Source organism: Pteropus vampyrus, unplaced genomic scaffold (assembly GCF_000151845.1).
Source record: "Pteropus vampyrus isolate Shadow unplaced genomic scaffold, Pvam_2.0 Scaffold6, whole genome shotgun sequence".
NCBI lineage: Eukaryota > Metazoa > Chordata > Mammalia > Chiroptera > Pteropodidae > Pteropus > Pteropus vampyrus.
Genome location: NW_011888787.1, coordinates 7,321,305 through 7,338,737, shown reverse-complemented (window position 1 = coordinate 7,338,737; position 17,433 = coordinate 7,321,305). Strand labels below are relative to the sequence as shown.

The 17,433-nt window shown below is 34.3% G+C and overlaps 1 protein-coding gene across 1 annotated transcript in view; it reads left to right on the top strand.

The window, feature by feature from the left end:
- CEPT1 (choline/ethanolamine phosphotransferase 1) overlaps nt 1–17,433 on the top strand; it is a 36,926-nt gene that overhangs the window by 10,478 nt on the left and 9,015 nt on the right. Inside the window, exons 3-5 of the mRNA XM_011367309.2 lie at nt 2,398–2,545; nt 3,882–4,023; nt 14,853–14,937. Coding sequence (XP_011365611.1) covers nt 2,398–2,545; nt 3,882–4,023; nt 14,853–14,937 — 375 coding nt within the window. The remainder of the gene's footprint in view (nt 1–2,397; nt 2,546–3,881; nt 4,024–14,852; nt 14,938–17,433) is intronic.

The following is a 17,433-nucleotide window of genomic DNA, read 5'->3' as shown; positions in this document are numbered from 1 at the left end:
CCAGAATATCCCAGGCACCATGTTCCCTGTATTACTTTTCCTCAGCCTCTGTTCTTAAGTGCTTTAGAATTATTGGAGTAACCCTAGAATTAAAGAATTCGTGGGAAATTTTCCAGAATAGGAACTACTCTAATCACAGAGAACTTTTCAGTGTTGCTGCTGGGAGGAATCAGGGTGGAGTATGACTGAGCCTCTTAACATTACAAAGGAATGGGGAGACAGTATATAGTTAGAAATATTTAGAAAGCTACAAAACAAAAGTAAAATCTCTCCTTTTTTACCTGACTTTCCTTCCCACACCTGTACCTTTAATTTCTCTCCTCATACATAAAGTTTAACAATTTTTTTTGTTGTATTCTTTCAGGGAAAAAATCACCCTTGTACCAGTCTATTTGAGTGTATGTAAATCCTTCAGTTCTGTTTCAAAAGCTCAACAGAACCTTATGTGTCTTAGAATTTTTCACCTGAGTTGACTCACACGAGAACATCTCTGCAAGATTTTGCAAGTTAATTGCTAGATTTTGATAAGATTATTTGCTTATGCCAGTTCTTCCCCTACCCACCTTTCATGGTGTGATAATGATTTCCTGGATGACACATGTGCTCTTTCATTCATTTAGTATCTCCAGGCTCTTAACCCAGCTGAGCTCATACTAATTCCTGAATGAGAGGGCTTTCCTCTTAAAACACCTCTGAGAGTTGTGAAATAATGGGAACAAGGAAGAAATATATAAATACTGATGTAGTGTTGTACAGATTCACAGGAAGAAAGAAAAATTCAAAGACAAGAAGGCATTGTTCTCTTTTTATATATGTAATTACTATCTTGCCGCTTTTTAGGATTAGGTGTATACTAATAGTTGAAGTTATCTCTGCTCCAGAGTAATACCTTGCCCCATTAAAATCCGAAGTTTAGACCCCAAGAAGTCCCTAGCTTTCTAGTCCCCTAATGCAGTATTATTCAATAGAAATTTCAGTGATGATGGTAGTGTTCTGTGTCTTTGTGGTCTGGTCTGGTAGCCATAGCTACATGTAGCTGTTGAGTACTTGAAATATGTATGGTGTAACTGAGAAACGAATTTTTAGTTTTATTTAATTTTATGAATTTAAAGTAAAATAGCCACACACGTCTAATGGCTACTATATAGCACAGTGCTCCTTTAGAGTTACTAAATTCCTGTTGGAGCAAGAGGCAGTAGACCAAAAGTCTAGAAGATGCGGTTCTTAGTCACCTAAGATTAATCACTCAGTCCAGTGTGCTTGCGTGCTAACTGGTTATGTAACCTCAGCTGCTGCCTTTCAAGTTTGTAACTCTGGCTTGGGGGAGGTATATACTATGGTCCTATTAACAGCCTCACTGTCCTAAAATATGAGACTCCAAGAAAATGTTTAAGAGAAAATCCTTACCTTTAATAACAACTAAGTAGATGTCCATCAGAGAGGAACCTCTTTGCAGTGCAGAATATACTGAATATTACTTGCAGCTCAGCATTTAATACTCAACAGTTTAACTTGATAACCAGTACCTAAGAAAATATCTTATGATTATAATAATTTTTTCATGGCCCGGGCATGGGAAAATAGTGAAAAGTGATACAGAACACTTCTACATTCTTAAAGAGAACAAACCAAATAGAAGCTGTCCTTTTTTAATGTACAACATTTAAATTCACTATTAGTTCAATTTCTGTCTGGGAAATAGAATCTATTCTTTGAAAATGTGGCCATAAATATTAGAAAAATAATGTTGTAAGCACTCTGTGTACTAGATCTTTATTTCCCTAGTGTTATTTCATGGAACATTGAAGAAGTGTGTTTAAAAATAAATTACATACATGCTCAAATAAATTTGGAAAATGGCAGCATATTGTGTCCCCTTTCTTGAACATTCACGATACGCATTAGCAATATTAAGGGCTGGAGGAAGTCGTCCAGTAGAGAAATCTGTTTAATATTGTTTAACCCAGTGTTTCCCACATGAGTTTAGCATGGAAATTTTTTTTTGTATCTAATACCTGGAAACATCTTCAAAGTTACAATTTGGAAAAAAAACTGAACTAGATTATTCATTAATTGACTCTTAGAATCTAAATGTTAGAAGGAAGCTTATGAAAGTTGCCTAGTCCAATCTTTCATGGGTTTTCTGTAATGTCCCTGTGAAGTGCTTATCCATCATCTTGCTTGAGCTCCCCTAGTAAGCAAGGAGTTTAATTCTTTTACAATTCAAATTGTTTCAAAACATTTTTCATTATGTAGCACTTGGATCTTCTCTCCCATAGCTTCCAACCAGTAGTACTTCTCTGGAGAATGAAGATAAAATATCTGCAAACAAAAATATAGTCAGCCATACTAATTAATATGTCTTAACAGTCTTGCTTTTCTTATTTTATTTCACAGGCACCTCCGTGGGCATATATTGCTTGTGCATGTGGCCTTTTTATTTATCAGTCTTTGGATGCTATAGATGGGAAACAGGCAAGAAGAACCAATAGTAGTTCTCCTTTGGGAGAACTTTTTGATCATGGTTGTGATTCACTATCAACAGGTACTATTGATTTTTTTTTAATGTTAATGATTAAGAGTAATTAAAGGAATACGATAAATAAAGAACATTAGATTAAATAAAAGTCTTATGGTATAGCCATCAAAATAAGTGATTTTGTATTTTAGTGTTTTCAAAAATCTATAAGTAACGTTTGTTCATTACTGGCTGTATTGGGAAATTGAGAATTTACGTTAATTTCTACTTTTTTTTTTAACCCTAACTATAATTGTTTTGGCACCTGTTATTTTTAAAATCTTAGGGTGTAATTGTCATAAAAAAATCTCATAAGTTACAGAGGTGAGTATAATAGTGGGAGACTAAGAAATTCTAGTTTTTAGTTGGTTTCTTGACATTTGGCATAGCATTTAAAATATTTTAAAAGAAACAAAATCTTTGATAGTTATTCCTCGTAAACTCAGATTCGCAGATGTAGGTGCATGTTAAAGTTATTGTTTCAGTGTATTCTGACATCAGCTTGCTTAGCAGAGGAGAAGGAACAGCTAAGCTCTTATAAAAACTTTTAAGACTCAAGAAAAACTTAAAACTTCCACTGAATAAAAGCTAGTTGGGCATCTCAAAAGACTATTTTAACTAGGTGATAGCAGAATGATAGATATCCTATTTTTTATTTTAAGTGAATTGTTTTTGCAATGTAATTTGAGTTCCGAACTTTTGTAGGAAGTCTTTTTATATGTGTGTCATCCATAATGATATCTGCTAAATAAGAAAAGACTGCTATTTGAAGTAAGTAGGTCCCTTTGTGAATTATCTAGGTCAGGAGGTCCCCAGCCCCTGGGCCGAGGACCAGTATGATCCTTTGCCTGTTAGGAGGTGAGCGGTGAGCAGTGAGCAGTGAGCGACGGGCAAGCCAGCGAAGCTTTGTCTGTTTCATTTGCAGGTGCTGCCCAGCGCTAGCATCACCGCCCCAGCTCCACCTCATCACCAGGCATTAGATTCTCATAAGAGCACTGGTCTCTGCTGCCAAAAAGCTTGGGGACCGCTGATCTAAGCCTTTTGTTTTTCTTCTTGACTCTCTGCCTTATAGTTTTTTACTGCTCATTAGTACATTAAGTTGAGAAGATACGATAAAAAATGCTAAAGTATTTTAGTTGCTTTCAAGAACTTTGGTTCCATTAGGTGGTGTAGTGAAAGGGGAGATTGAAATTATAGGGTAAAATATAATGTAAAAAGTTATATTCTACTTTATCTGTTACCATAGGTCATTGAGAGAAGATTGTACATATACAGCATATCTCTTTGCCCCCTCTGAAATCATTTCCAGCTCAATGTTTGTTATTCACATTGTCTGGTTTTCATTGTGATCTCTCTTTTGCAGTTTTTGTGGTTCTTGGAACTTGTATTGCGGTGCAACTGGGGACAAACCCTGATTGGATGTTTTTTTGTTGTTTTGCTGGGACATTCATGTTTTATTGTGCACACTGGCAAACATATGTTTCTGGAACATTGCGATTTGGAATGTAAGTAACACTTAATGGTGATTTTTGTTTTCTCTTTCAAATATGGAGAATTTTGCCTTTAGGAATTTGAGTATTAGGAATTGATCAGATCACAAAATTAGTAAAGAAACTGAAAACACTCATTATTATAGCTGTTACCTAATGGTCTAAATCGTGTACTCGTTCTGTCACACTTTTTTAAAAGAAATATTAGAACCTCCCAACCATTTTAAAGTAATGTGAAACACAGTAGTCCCTCCTCACTCATATCCACTTGTCTTTCCATCAGATAGCTTTACTTTTCTGTTTCTTATTGTTATTCACCTTAGTTCTGTTTTATTTGGACATATAAAATTCCATTTTCAGGAAGGAAACAATAATTTATGAGAGCAGAGAACAACTCTCATCTCTAAATATCATAACTTAATTAGATTTACTTTCACAGTTTTATTTATGAATCTATAAAAATCTAAGCTCTTGATAATTCAGTTGACATGAGCACACCATGTAGATTATTACTGCCAATAAAATGCCTAAGAATTAAAAAATACATATATATATACTCCTTTCAGACTTCAAAACTAATAGTTCCAACCTGGTGATCAGAACTTTTCCATAAATATTAATGAGTAAACTAGTGTTGGAATGAGGTTGAGGATGGAATTTACCAACTGGTGTTTAAGTGTCACAGATCCTATTTACACTGCTCGAATTGGTCTTTTATTTTTTTTGTGGTGTAGGATTAAAAGAGAACTTGAAAACATTCTGTATACTTCATGAAATGTCAAAGTAAAAATCTGATGGCAAATGATAGGAAACACCTTAACCTAGTCTCTAATTAATATGAATCATTAATGGATTTTTAAATTTAAGTCCCTGATAAACTTAGTTTTCTAGGCCTTGAAAAGGCCTGAATGCATAGAAGTTCATCTCTTCCCTATAAGTTCAGTTCAGGTGATTTTTACTAAATTATTTAAATAGAATTTAAGATGTTTTTAACTTGTACAGTAACTGAATAATTATTAATACTTTGGATGTTAACTAAGGGACATGTCTCAGAATAATTTCAAAATAAAGGAGTTTAGAGAAGTTTTTTAAGGCCCATCTTAAGGTGTTATCCTGATTATAAATGACAGTAGTGGACATGAGTGAAAACTGTCTGCCTGTGCATTCATCAGCAGTTTATAAATTGATCAATGCTCAGAAAATGTTGAAGCTTTCTAACATTTTTTAAAAAGCAGGAATTGAAAATATGTGCAGATGTTTTTTGTCAGTATTGTTTTCATAGCCTTTAGTTCATCTCAATGTTTTCATAGTCTTCCTCTGCCTTAGGTAAAACCACAAAATGTAAGACTTCTAAGATCACTTGGTTTGCCCTAATTCAGTTTTAATTTTTAGTGATGTTACTGTTTTCAAAAATAGAAGAATTCGTAATATCTGAATTTCACAGTTTATGTTTCATTGGTTATTATCTCACAATTAATTTTCATGCCCTTATTTTGAAGGCTTATTAATCATCTAGCCCTAATTTATTCTCTTTCCCTTTCAAGTAAATCAGCACCAGCCATATGGTGTGGAAACCGAAGGAAGGAAAGAGAAATCCATGGAAGCAGGAGAAGAGTAAATAGTTGGTGTTTGTAGGAGTGATTTGCTGTCACAGCTTTCTATTTGCCGATCTTAGAATTTCCCTGATGGTGTATTTCTTTGATGAAATATGTACTTGGAGAACTGCAAGCAGTTGCATATTGTTAGATCTTAAGATGCCCGTGGGGGAGTGGCAGGAGATAGGTTGGAGAAGCTCCAGAAAATCGAGGGCGTTCTATGTCCTGCCAAGGCAAATCTGCAGGCAAATGACAGAAGTACCTTTTGGGAAAACAAATCTAACAACATTTTGGAGAGTGAATTGGAGTGGGCTGTGACAGAAGTAAGGAGACCCCTTAGGAGGCATCAGCATAATTAGTGTGAGGACTGATGATGTCTGAACTAACCCAATTACAGTGCTATTAAGGGGTAAGATGGAGAGACATTTAAGAGGTAGAAACTATAGGATATAGTCTCTGTTTGGATATGGAGAACGAATGAGAGAACTTAGGCTGGAATGACTCCCAGTCCTCCTCAGATGATTGGAAAGTGGAGAAAGGCAATACAGGAGAAGGAACCTATTTGAAGGGAAAGTTCTATCTAGAACATGTAATGAGGGATTTTAGATATCCAGATAGAATAACAGCAGAAAAGATAAACGAGCCTAGAAAGAAGCCTGTGAACATTACTGAATAGCCAGAGTAGGAGAAGTTATACCAGAATGAAGAGCCAGAATAGGAATGAATTTCAAAAGAGAACTATGCTAAATGCTGCCAGAACTCAAAATGAGGACAGAAAATTGTACATTGAATTTGGCAGTACGAGGCCATCCAGAGTGGTTTCTCCATAGTGGTAGGGTAGAAGCCAGATCATGGGGATGTATGAAAGAAATTGACTAGAGAAATGATTGGAGATCTCTGAAAAGAAAGAGGAGAGAGAGGATGATTTATGGAGCTAGATTGCTAAAAGTGTAGAAACAAAGGACTTTAGGGTAATAGGAGCGACTAGATGAGGACCCTCTCCCACTGAGACCGTATTTTGAATTTAATATTTCAGTTTAAATTAAATATTAGTATCATAAGGAATTGATTTTGACTTGGGAAAATTGTATACAATTTTCTGAAATTCTGCATTCACACTAAAGCAACACAGAATTTATTTTTTAAATTAAAAGGCAGCTACAACAATCAGAAATATGTTTCAGGTGCTTTACATTTAAGGAGATATCAAAATACCCATGTAATGGAGGCATATAGAATAATATAGATCCTGCTAAAGAAGTCTTAAAAATGCCATTTTGTATTTTACATGTTTTTCGAGAGAAGAGAGAATAGGCACATGTTTAATAGGTTAAATATGGAAGTAAAGTTTGTATGCATGGAGGAGAAAGCCCAAATTTTATTTTGTTTAATTAGGAAAGAACAAGGTCAACTCTCAGTTGTAACTTGAGTAGAGAAATTTTTAAAAATCACTGTTAATCAGAAAGTGAAAGCAGCCTTATGCACCTTAGAGATTTTATTTTAAAACATTTTTATTTTAATTGTTTTATTTTAATGTTTACACACGAGTGAGAAAAATCACAAGAATTTATTTTTTATATGTAATAAATTCAAGTTATGTATTTAATAACCTTATAAAATAGTATGTTTGCCAAATGAGAAGTTTTTGTTTGTATTTCTTAGTCTCCTAATGCCAGTATTTTTAGTTGCTGTTATATTTGCTCTTATTATCTTAAACAAAAATAGGCACAGTAATTTAATGCATAACTAAGTAATTTCCCCTCAAAGTCAGGTGTTGTGAGAAAGCCCATATGATTTGGATACATCATCCCTGAAATTATGAGCCTTATCTTCCAGCACTTTGCCCTGATCACAGCTAAAAGCTGCCTTACGCAGAGAATGTTAGTACCTGTCACATCTAGGCAGACCCATGCCCCTGTAGTGCTTCTGGAGTAAGCAAGTAGAGATCCAGTGGTGATGAGTACTGCTCTTTGGGACCCTTCTATGCTCAGCTTAGGCCTTCAGGATTTTTATTAGCCTGGATGTGAAAGACTGGGGAGGAAATGGGCTTAGAGGCTAGAACTTCAGAGAAGGATTGGGTCAGAGGAAGAAGATTAGATTTATGAATTGAAGCTCATCTGTAAACACTTGTAAAATATTTTTTTTAATGTTTATGGATTATATTAAATGGAAGAGTTCACATTTCCTCTTTGAAGACCTAAACCTTTCATATCTAGGTATTTTTAAATTTATAACTTCTAGATGTCTGTATAGAATCACTGTAATAAATGCTTAGGAACCCTAAATAATCTTTAATAAGCTAGGTTTATGTAAAACATGGGCCTTTAAAAAAAATCCTTCACACCATGAAAGGTAGAGCTCTTAAATTATCATTTCAGGAAAAAAATCTCTTTATCTTTTCAAGAGAAAAATAAGAAAGAAATTATAGTAAATTGAACTTAGGGCAGTATATCTTGCCCCAAGTGTTATCTTCAAATTATGTTTTCTATGTGTCAGCTCTGGCAAGGCCCGTAACTTTCATAGACCCGAGTCTTGGATTAGATGATATCTAAGGTTCTTTCTGTGAGTCTGTTAATTTTACAGATGTTGCTTCTAATGTACTTATTATTTATAATTATGGCAGACAGAGTATGATCTTCACTTTGTTACATTTTTCAATTCATGCTTCTAAGGTTTCACATTTATATTAGTTAAAAACCATGCCATCATACCTAACTTCTGACTTTTTTTATATAATCACATGAAAAAAGTTAATAGACCGTTTAACTGGTAGTTTGACAAATCCAGTTCACCTTCTTATCTAAGTAACCTTTAAAGAGTAAATATCCAATCCTAGTAGTTAAAAACTGTTGTCCATTAATGTATAATCCACTTTCTGTGGATTAAGAATTAGGAAACTTCCTGTTGAATGCCTTTATAGGATCTGTGTATCTATAGATGTTTAAGGTTTTATTAAACACCAGAGGTTTTCCTTTAAGTTTCTATTTTCCTGTGTTTTTTTTTTTTCTCAGCAATGATTCATTCATTTGGATTCTGTCCATTTTAATTTTTATCAAATTTTTATAATATCCCAAAACAACTGTTTGTATTATTGTAAAACCTGGATTGCAAGTTGGACTCTGAGATCGTCAGGTAAAATCGTGGACCTCTTTCTGTATCATTAGGATTCCTCAGTACTTAATTTTGATTATGCCAGTTTTATTGAAACCTGTTCTGAACCACTATTTTTGTTACCATCTGTGTTCTAAAGCTTTTTTTTAGCAACTGAATTGGATATTTTACTTATTTTTGCCACTGATAAACAACTCCAGTAGAGTTATGATGCTGGTGTGGAATTAAGGGAAGAGGAAGAGGAAAAAGGTTAAGATTTTGGACTAGAGATTATCAGGAAACAGGACAATGAAATGGCCAATTAGAATCTTGCTCTAACCATATCCAAAAAAGTCACACTTTTCCTTTCCACATGCAAGTGCTAATTTTACTGAGATAGCAGAGGTGGGAGCCTGATGAGGTGTGGGGCAGTGAAAGAGTGCGGGATAGTAGTAGTTTTTCAGACACATAGGTGACTGTGCATCGGGGCTTCTGGGAAGCATTTCTGTCTGCAGGGAAGTCTGGGTAGGTTCTGGCACTGAACGGACCTGTGACACAGACAGTGTGATCATTTGGCAAGTAGTAATCACTGTTCCGAGGTACCGAGAGTTGAATGTGTTTTCAGTTCTAGTGTTTCCAGCTGCCGATTTAGTCATTTATTCAGCATGTTATAGTTTTTAAGCTCTTGTACTATTTTGATTTGGGTAAGAAATAAACCTGTGTATCCTATGTATGCATAGGATAGTAATCGTATTGTATAAATTATATCATTGACTCTTTGGATGTCTTTATAAGGAGAATGCTACCTTTTAAATTTATTTTTGTCACCTGTATTAATAGGGCTCTTTAGCAAAAGCTCTGAGTAAAGTTATTTTGAAATGTTTGTTTCCTTATGCATAGATTCGATGTTACAGAGTCCCAGATCATAATTATAATAAGCCAGCTTCTCACAGGAACCCTGGGACCTTGGTTCTGGAACTTCACGGTAACCGTTAGAGTATTCATGCTGTCCATTGAACAATGGCGTGAAACTCAGACAGCACCTTTGTCATGCACAGAGTAATTAAAAACAACAAAATAAAGTCTTCCTGGTGGTATTTCACAGACAAACAGATTATTAGAAGTATAATTTTAATATATAATAGGGCAATAAAAATCCACCCTATTAAACAAAAATTTTTGAAAAATAATATTTCTGGTGATTTGATGCTAAAAACAATTATCTCACTTACCTACTATACTTAACATCATTTTTGTTCTATGTAATATTTTTAAAACAAATACCTTTCCACCATTAAATAGAATTTTTTTGGTATTTATATTTTGAAAACAATAAAGCAATCAGAGTTTTCCTTAGATCAATTGAGGGGACTTTTTATAGTAATGTAGAAAAGATTCTGTTTATTCTCTTAACTTCTTTAGCATAACCTTTAAGCAATGTAGTACTAGTTCTTTTGCTTCTATTTTCAGTGATCTTGGTTTTTTAAAAAATTAATGCTAGAAGCTATTTTCACTTTTATTTGTTATGTTTACTGTTTTCCTCTCTTATCTGCACTTTTATAAGTATCCTTAGCTTTAACGTTAACTATAGTCATCCTTTGAATACCCTCCTTTTTCAGGTTTTTTGTTTTTAGTAAATACATATTTCCTCAATTAATGCTAAGAGTAAGTAATGCATCTTTTATTTCTCATACTAGAAGTGTAATTTTGAACTTATGACTTATAAAATATCCAGATTTATTAGGAAATGATTTCCTGGTAGAATAGCCCAGAATCCTTCACAATTTAGTATGAAAAGGTTTATTTACAAGAAAAATAGAGCTTAGATTCTGTTTATTTTGCAGTTCAGGGAGTGTTGGGGAGCTATGCATATGGACAGCTGACAGATTATTCTAGCAATGCAACGCTACTTTAGATTTCCTACACTGAGTCCCATTGCCCCCAAATGCTTCGATAATATGATAGAAATAGTGAATCTCTGGTAGCAGAGCTGTTTCTGAAAGATATCTTGCAGCGTTGTAAATCCAGTTATTCAATAGCAGTGATGATGATTTTGGGGACAAATTAATAATGGGGATATTCTGCATCTTTTTGTCCTCATGAACTTGAAATGTGAAGAATACTGAGAAGTTAATTTCAGGAGCAAACAAGCCATTTTCAATTGAATTTACACTGTACTTACATAATTGTGGGATTCCCTCCTACGGTCAAAACTGTGCATAGTTTAAGATGTGTCATTCTTTAGCATTCCTTTACTCTTAACCTGTCTTCTGGTACTTTCTCTAAAGAACTGAAGCTTTATGCTCATGACACTTGACTAAATTTATAATTTTTAATATAAATTTATAATTTTTAATAGCTTGTTTATTAATATACTCACCAAGGATCATTTTTACCAATATTCATACTGAAATTAAGAGACTATTGATTGTATGTATTGCATACTTGTCTATGATAACAAGTACCATGTATTTATAGAGCCCTTTCTATTAAAGGGTTTCTGGAGACTAATGCATTTGAACTTTAACATCATGAAAAATGTTTTTTCTTCAGATCTACTGTTTTTTACCAATTGCTGCTAACTTGCAGAGATTTTTCTTTTGCTTTTAATATTTGTTGCTTTAACCGATTTGGTCATTGAAATGAAATTGCCAGATGTACTTTTTGCTTTTAACAAAGTTCAGGGAAAACATTAAGCTTCAGAAAGAGTGGTATTTCTAATTTGTCTCCAAATTAATTTAGTTTATTAGCATCCAAGCTTCTGATGTCAGCTACTGCCTATTGTACTCTACCATTTTAGGGAATAGTCTGTTAAAGCACAGAAACATTATCCTGAAACATATAGAAATCTTAGTGATAGCAAGTTAAAAACATATGACGGATGATTGTCCCTGTTGATTAGTAGACTAAAAATTAGAAGAGTGTCGTCAGCCCTGTGTAGGAACAACACTCCCAGTTTCTTTCAAGGCTCTGCCATTTATTGTCTCTGTAACGGGCCCTTGGAAAAGTTACTTAACCTCTCTGAATACATTTCCTCATCTGTAAAATTGTGATAATAGGTCCTACCACCTGTGATGGTCGTGAAGATTGAAGAGTCAAAAATGTAACATGCTAACCACAATGCCTGGCGTATAAATGGCATTCCTTATCACTGTTCTTATATTAATGTTAAGACTCGTGTTAGTAACTCCCAGTAGCTTCCAGATATCTTCCAGAATTGACTATGCTAGTTTGAGAGGAGGAATATGTCTGCGATCCCTTCTCTTAACTCCAGCATTATTACTAAATGAGATGAGAAGACTCTCTTCTAATTCTTCTGTTTCCAAAGATGATAGGGAAAGGCCGCCCCTCAAATTTGAGACCTAAATTTTAGTTCAGCTTGAGGACTCGCTCTATTCTAGATATTGGCTGTTTTTCTCTTTTTACTCAAACTCACTAGATGGGTTGGGGTTTTTTGTTTGTTTTTGTTTGTTTTTGGTTTTTTTTTTTAAGTCTTCTCAGATAATCTGAAGATTCATATAGTCATTCACATGGTAGATAATACTGTTTTAAATAACTAAGCTTATCTCAAAAAGAGATGCTTCGATTTTCTCTGTATATAACATTTGAATTAAAAAACTCAGTTGTCACCAGCTGTAATGTTATGTTATTTAACATGAAGCTTACGTGCCCAGTTTGCCCCTTATCAAGGATAGGAAGTAAAATATTGGAAGGCAGTATATTAAATGCCTAGGCTAATCTGTATTCATTCTACCAGTCTTCACCCTACCCATGGTATTTCTGGTAAAATATACAATGAATGCCGTATTCCGGTTATGCATAAATTCCCTAGTCTTTCAGATCCATTTATAAATAATTGCAAATCTGTAATTGGAGATCTGTAGTTAATAGCGATCTAATCGAATAGGATTCCAGGCACCTTCAATGACTTTTTAAACAAAATGTTTCATTTTAAAAAATAGCTCACAAGTCAAATTATACAAATCAGGGTTTCTTTGATGTTGTGAATTTAGCCCTAGTATATATTGTGTTAACCAAGCTAATAGTCAACCCAAATTACAACACTATTTATTATGTATAGTTTAACAAAAAAAAATTTATGTTTAAAAATTAACTACAAGTATATCTTTGAAATGCATATGTCACATCTCGAAGAAAAATAGATTAAATTGTCTTATTTTGGATATTAGAGGGGAAAGACACTTTTAAAAAGCCTGGGAAAAGATGATTAACATGCTTACCGACTCTCACGGGAAGTCAGTTAAATTCCTTTACATCCCTCAGTTAATACTGAGTCTTGTTGGAATTCAAACTAAACGCATTCGTTAGCTCTCCCAGTGTGGGGCTTTATAAAGATCTTTCATGTTTCCTATTCTCTTTTACATTTATCCAAGGTACAAAGATTAATTGCATAAGGTTCCCATCATTTTTATTTTGTAATTCTATACTTCTGGCCCTTCCCCTCCCAAAAGGCTACTTCACATATCCAGCAAAATGTTGTAAGATGTCTGCCCTCCTCCACCCAGGACAGAGTCGATCATCTTTGACACCTGCTTAGTCTCCTGAGTCTGCTACTGAGTCTAATTTCCCTTATTGGCAACACCACTCACCAGGTCAGCTCTACAGATTCTTTTTAGCCTAATTCAGTCCATTTTTTTTCCAATAAATGTGTATTTCAAGATAACTACATCACTCTATGTTTGCAGCTTGATAAGCTTCTGTTTAAAAAAACATTCTTGAGCAAACAAAGATCAGTTTTTTTAGTTGCGGGAAACTGGTTTCAACCTAGTTGTGGGCGTGAGAGCTCAGTATCTTAAGTTCACTTTAGAGACTGTTTTCAGTATCAGTTTTAGAAATGGGGCCTCCATTCTGCTCTGGGAAGTGACCCTCTTGATGATATTTACTTAAACTGATTTTTTAAAAATTTACTTTCTTAATAGATAAATTATTCACTTTAAAAACTAATAAAAAAAAGTTATGCAGTTAACAGTCTCCTTCCCATCCTCATCTCCCAGCTGCCCAGTTCCCACATTGTCCTCCAGTGGGTAACACTGTTCTTAGTGTGTAGTGCATCCTTCCGGAAATTTGTTATGTAATGGCAAAAAATAAAAAATAGAATATTATTTTTCATTTTTTTACAAAAAGTAACATATACACATTCTTGAACTTTTTTTTTTAACCTAATATATCTGATATTTTTCCATATCACTATGTAAGGAGCTGCCCCACCCTTTTTTTAAAACCTACCAAATTTTCCATGGTGTGGAACTACCATAATTTTTATAACCACTCCCTCAATGAGTGATGTTTTTGGATCCAATAATCTGAGAATAATAATCTCAAGATTTTCTGAAGCACTAGTCTGCAGAAGGAAAGAAACACCAGTTTATGGCTTTGTTTTTCAATCTTTTTGCCCATATTCTTTTCTTCAGACTTTCTAATTTCTACTGCCCTGTTTTTGTACCAGGTTTGTCTCTTCTCAACTGTAAGGTCATTTTCAGCAACCTCCAAGCTAATTCTTGGCTACTTTCACTATCTTCTTTTCAGAAATCTTAGGGTAGTTATCCTAATAAACATAAGAATCTGATTGAGAATTGGGTAAAACTTTTTTCATACCCATACCATAGAAGGCATTAAATGAATATATCTAAAGGGCAGTAAGTTTTGCAAGGTCTCAGTGATTTATGTTACGTTAGTAAAAGCACACCATTTCTTCCATTTGATGCTACAAAACACTTATTTCAAGATCTCATATTACATAGTGGTACCGTGCAATCTTCTGTTTGACACTCAAAATATTTAATACACACACACTTCTTTTCTTTTTTCTTTTTTTTCTTTTTTTCTTTTTTTTTTTTTTTTTTTTTGGTGGGAAAGGTTAAGTTATAGTTTCAGCCCAACTTCAGTGCGTCAGAAATTTCCTTTGGAAAGGAGGGGTTTTTATTGCTCTGTGAAATTCATCAAACTAAATTAAAAGTCTCTGGATGTTATTTGATTTTGCTCATAACAAATTTTTGACACCTCCTTTTCCCTTTTCCTCAATATTTGAGATTTTTTTTCTATTGTGCATGATAGAGGAATGCTGCTAAGCTTGCAAGTAATTAACTTGAAATTGTTTTGAGTAATTCTGCTTTTTTGGCTTTTTTTTTACCTAATCAGAATTGATGTGACTGAAGTGCAAATCTTCATAATAATCATGCATTTACTGGCAGTGATTGGAGGACCACCTTTTTGGCAATCTATGGTAATTCTGTTCATATTGTGTATCCCATGTAATGCATGTTGTCATTTGCTTGTGTTTCTAATATAGGATAATCCAGTTAAAGGGTAACATGTAAAAATATCCTTTGAAAATCAAGAGTCACAGCAGTGATAGGACACAGACTTCTCTTAGGGCATGGTGAATTTTACTACTTGAGTTACAGGGTATATTAGGTGCATTAAGGACCATTTTTGAAGGCCGTCTGAATTATTGTCATCCTGTTTTACATCTGAGGAAACAGCAGGTAGTGGACCAAGTTAACCAATGACAAGATTAAACCAGACCTTTTATTGTCTTTCTGAACTCTCTGAGTCTACTAGTTTTTCTGTCATGTGCTTAAAGCTGAATAACAAATTTGGGGTAGCACATTCACTCTGGCCCCAAAACAGAACAAATACTTATTAAAATCAGTGCCATAGGGATTGTTTTAACAAGCTAAGACACGATTCAGCCTGACCCGAAACATAGTCACCCCTACAATCACAATTATTTCCCACAGACTTCTGAAAGACAGAATATAATATGTACAATATGGATGCCAAGAACATAGGTTCTGGAACCAGACTGCCCGAGTTTCTCCAGGCTCCACTGCCTACTGTGTGAACTTAATCTGCTATTTAACTCTCTGTGGGTTAGTTTCCTCCTCTGTAGAATGAGGACAATATTAGCACCTGTCACATCAGGTTATTTTGTGAATTAAATGAGTAAATACGTCTAAAGCACTTCAAACAGTGCCTATCAAATGGTAAGCCCTTAATAAAAGTAGCTGTTCTTGCAGGTGGAATGACTCCTTGCGGGTTGGAGTCAGAGTAGTCTGTACTCCCTGGTCCAGGTAGCTGCTGCTCGCTGCTGCCACAACCCATTCAGAATAGAGGATTTGTAATCTGTTTGGTGTGATCTTAACCAAAAAGATTTACTACTCCTAAATGAAAAGAATTCTTATAAATCAGATTAATTTTCAGGTATAGAGGAAATGTACTGAGCAAGAGTTTTCCCTTACCCAAGTCACTTAGTGATGGTAAATTAGATATGCGAAGTGTAGTTAATATACTTTCCTGAGTATTTAGTACCGGTAATTGTTTAATGCCTTTTGTTAGGAGGATAAGGTTGTAAGGAAGGAGATGAAGGAATAAAAATAATCCGTTGTCAACCAGGAAAAATATGAAACTATTCAGTCATGTACATAATATTCAGGTTCACATCTTTTTTACACATTAGTCTCAAAAGCCAATAGGGTCTGTAGTGAAATCTGAGATTTATAGATATCACTAGAGAATTTTATTATTTTTGCTCTCCACCAGGTTAAATATACTACATTTTTAAACAGTTTAGCCATAGAGGAAGTTTTCCTTTCCCTAAAACGAGATCACAAAGTCTGAAGCCTAACCCCACTTAAATTTTTTATATCTCTTGACTATATTGATTATTTTCAGAGGATTTGTGTTTTATGCCAAAATCTACCCCCTCCAAGATTATTTTGAATATCTTAAACATATATAAATTACCATAGTTTCAGTAACAAAAAGAAAATGGGATTTCTGGCTTGATCATCCAAGAACAAATCAGCATCAGGTATATACACCTAATTATTCTTATCAGTAGAGAAATACATAAAGCATTGTTGTAAATGAAGTTATGTACACACATCGGCTATACACATATCCTTATTTTTTAGGTATTGCCTGGCAGTAATTTGCTTCAAGTATGCTTGTTGCCTTTTTAAATTAAGATTTATTCACATGATCTGTACATGTATATGACAGATGTGACTTTTTTCTTTTAAAAAGATCAAATATTTTGTCCTATCTTCATTGATAATAAAGATAACAATCATCTTTTTTTATTATATATTTTAAAAAGTAATCTGAGGAACTCTCAGATCCAGGACTGGAATGGAGTTCCCAGAACCAGCAGTCCAGTTCCAGGATCAGTGAGGTCAGGTTGCAGTAGGGAAACAGGCTCCCAGGCCCTTGTTTTAAGAGCATCACTGGTCCTACTGGTACCAGCATTAGAAGGGAAGGACTCGACATCACTGGGGCTATTTGGAGGCTGAGAGAAATATTCTGTGTTCTTTGAGCAATTCCCAGTACAAATTCACATAATTGACCTCAAGCCACTACATTTCTTTTCTTTTTTTTTTTTTTTAACTTGGCCTTATGGACTTATTGCCAAATATGCTGTTCTGAATTATATTATATTGGTTTAGGAAGGATTACTACATGTTGTGATCCCACTTGTGTGCCAAAATGAAGAGAAGGTTATTTATTTAGGGCCCAGATATGAATTGTTCATCTCTTTTGAGTTTGAGGGCATAAAATGGAAATTGCTTTCCAAATATTCATTAAAAAGCTTTAACTGATATTTAGAAAGCGAATTTATGATAAAAACAAAAGTAGTGCAAATGTCTTCGTAAAGTTGATTCTACAAGATCAGCTGTCCTGCAAAAGTAAGTGACTTAGGTCCACTGTATGTAGATTA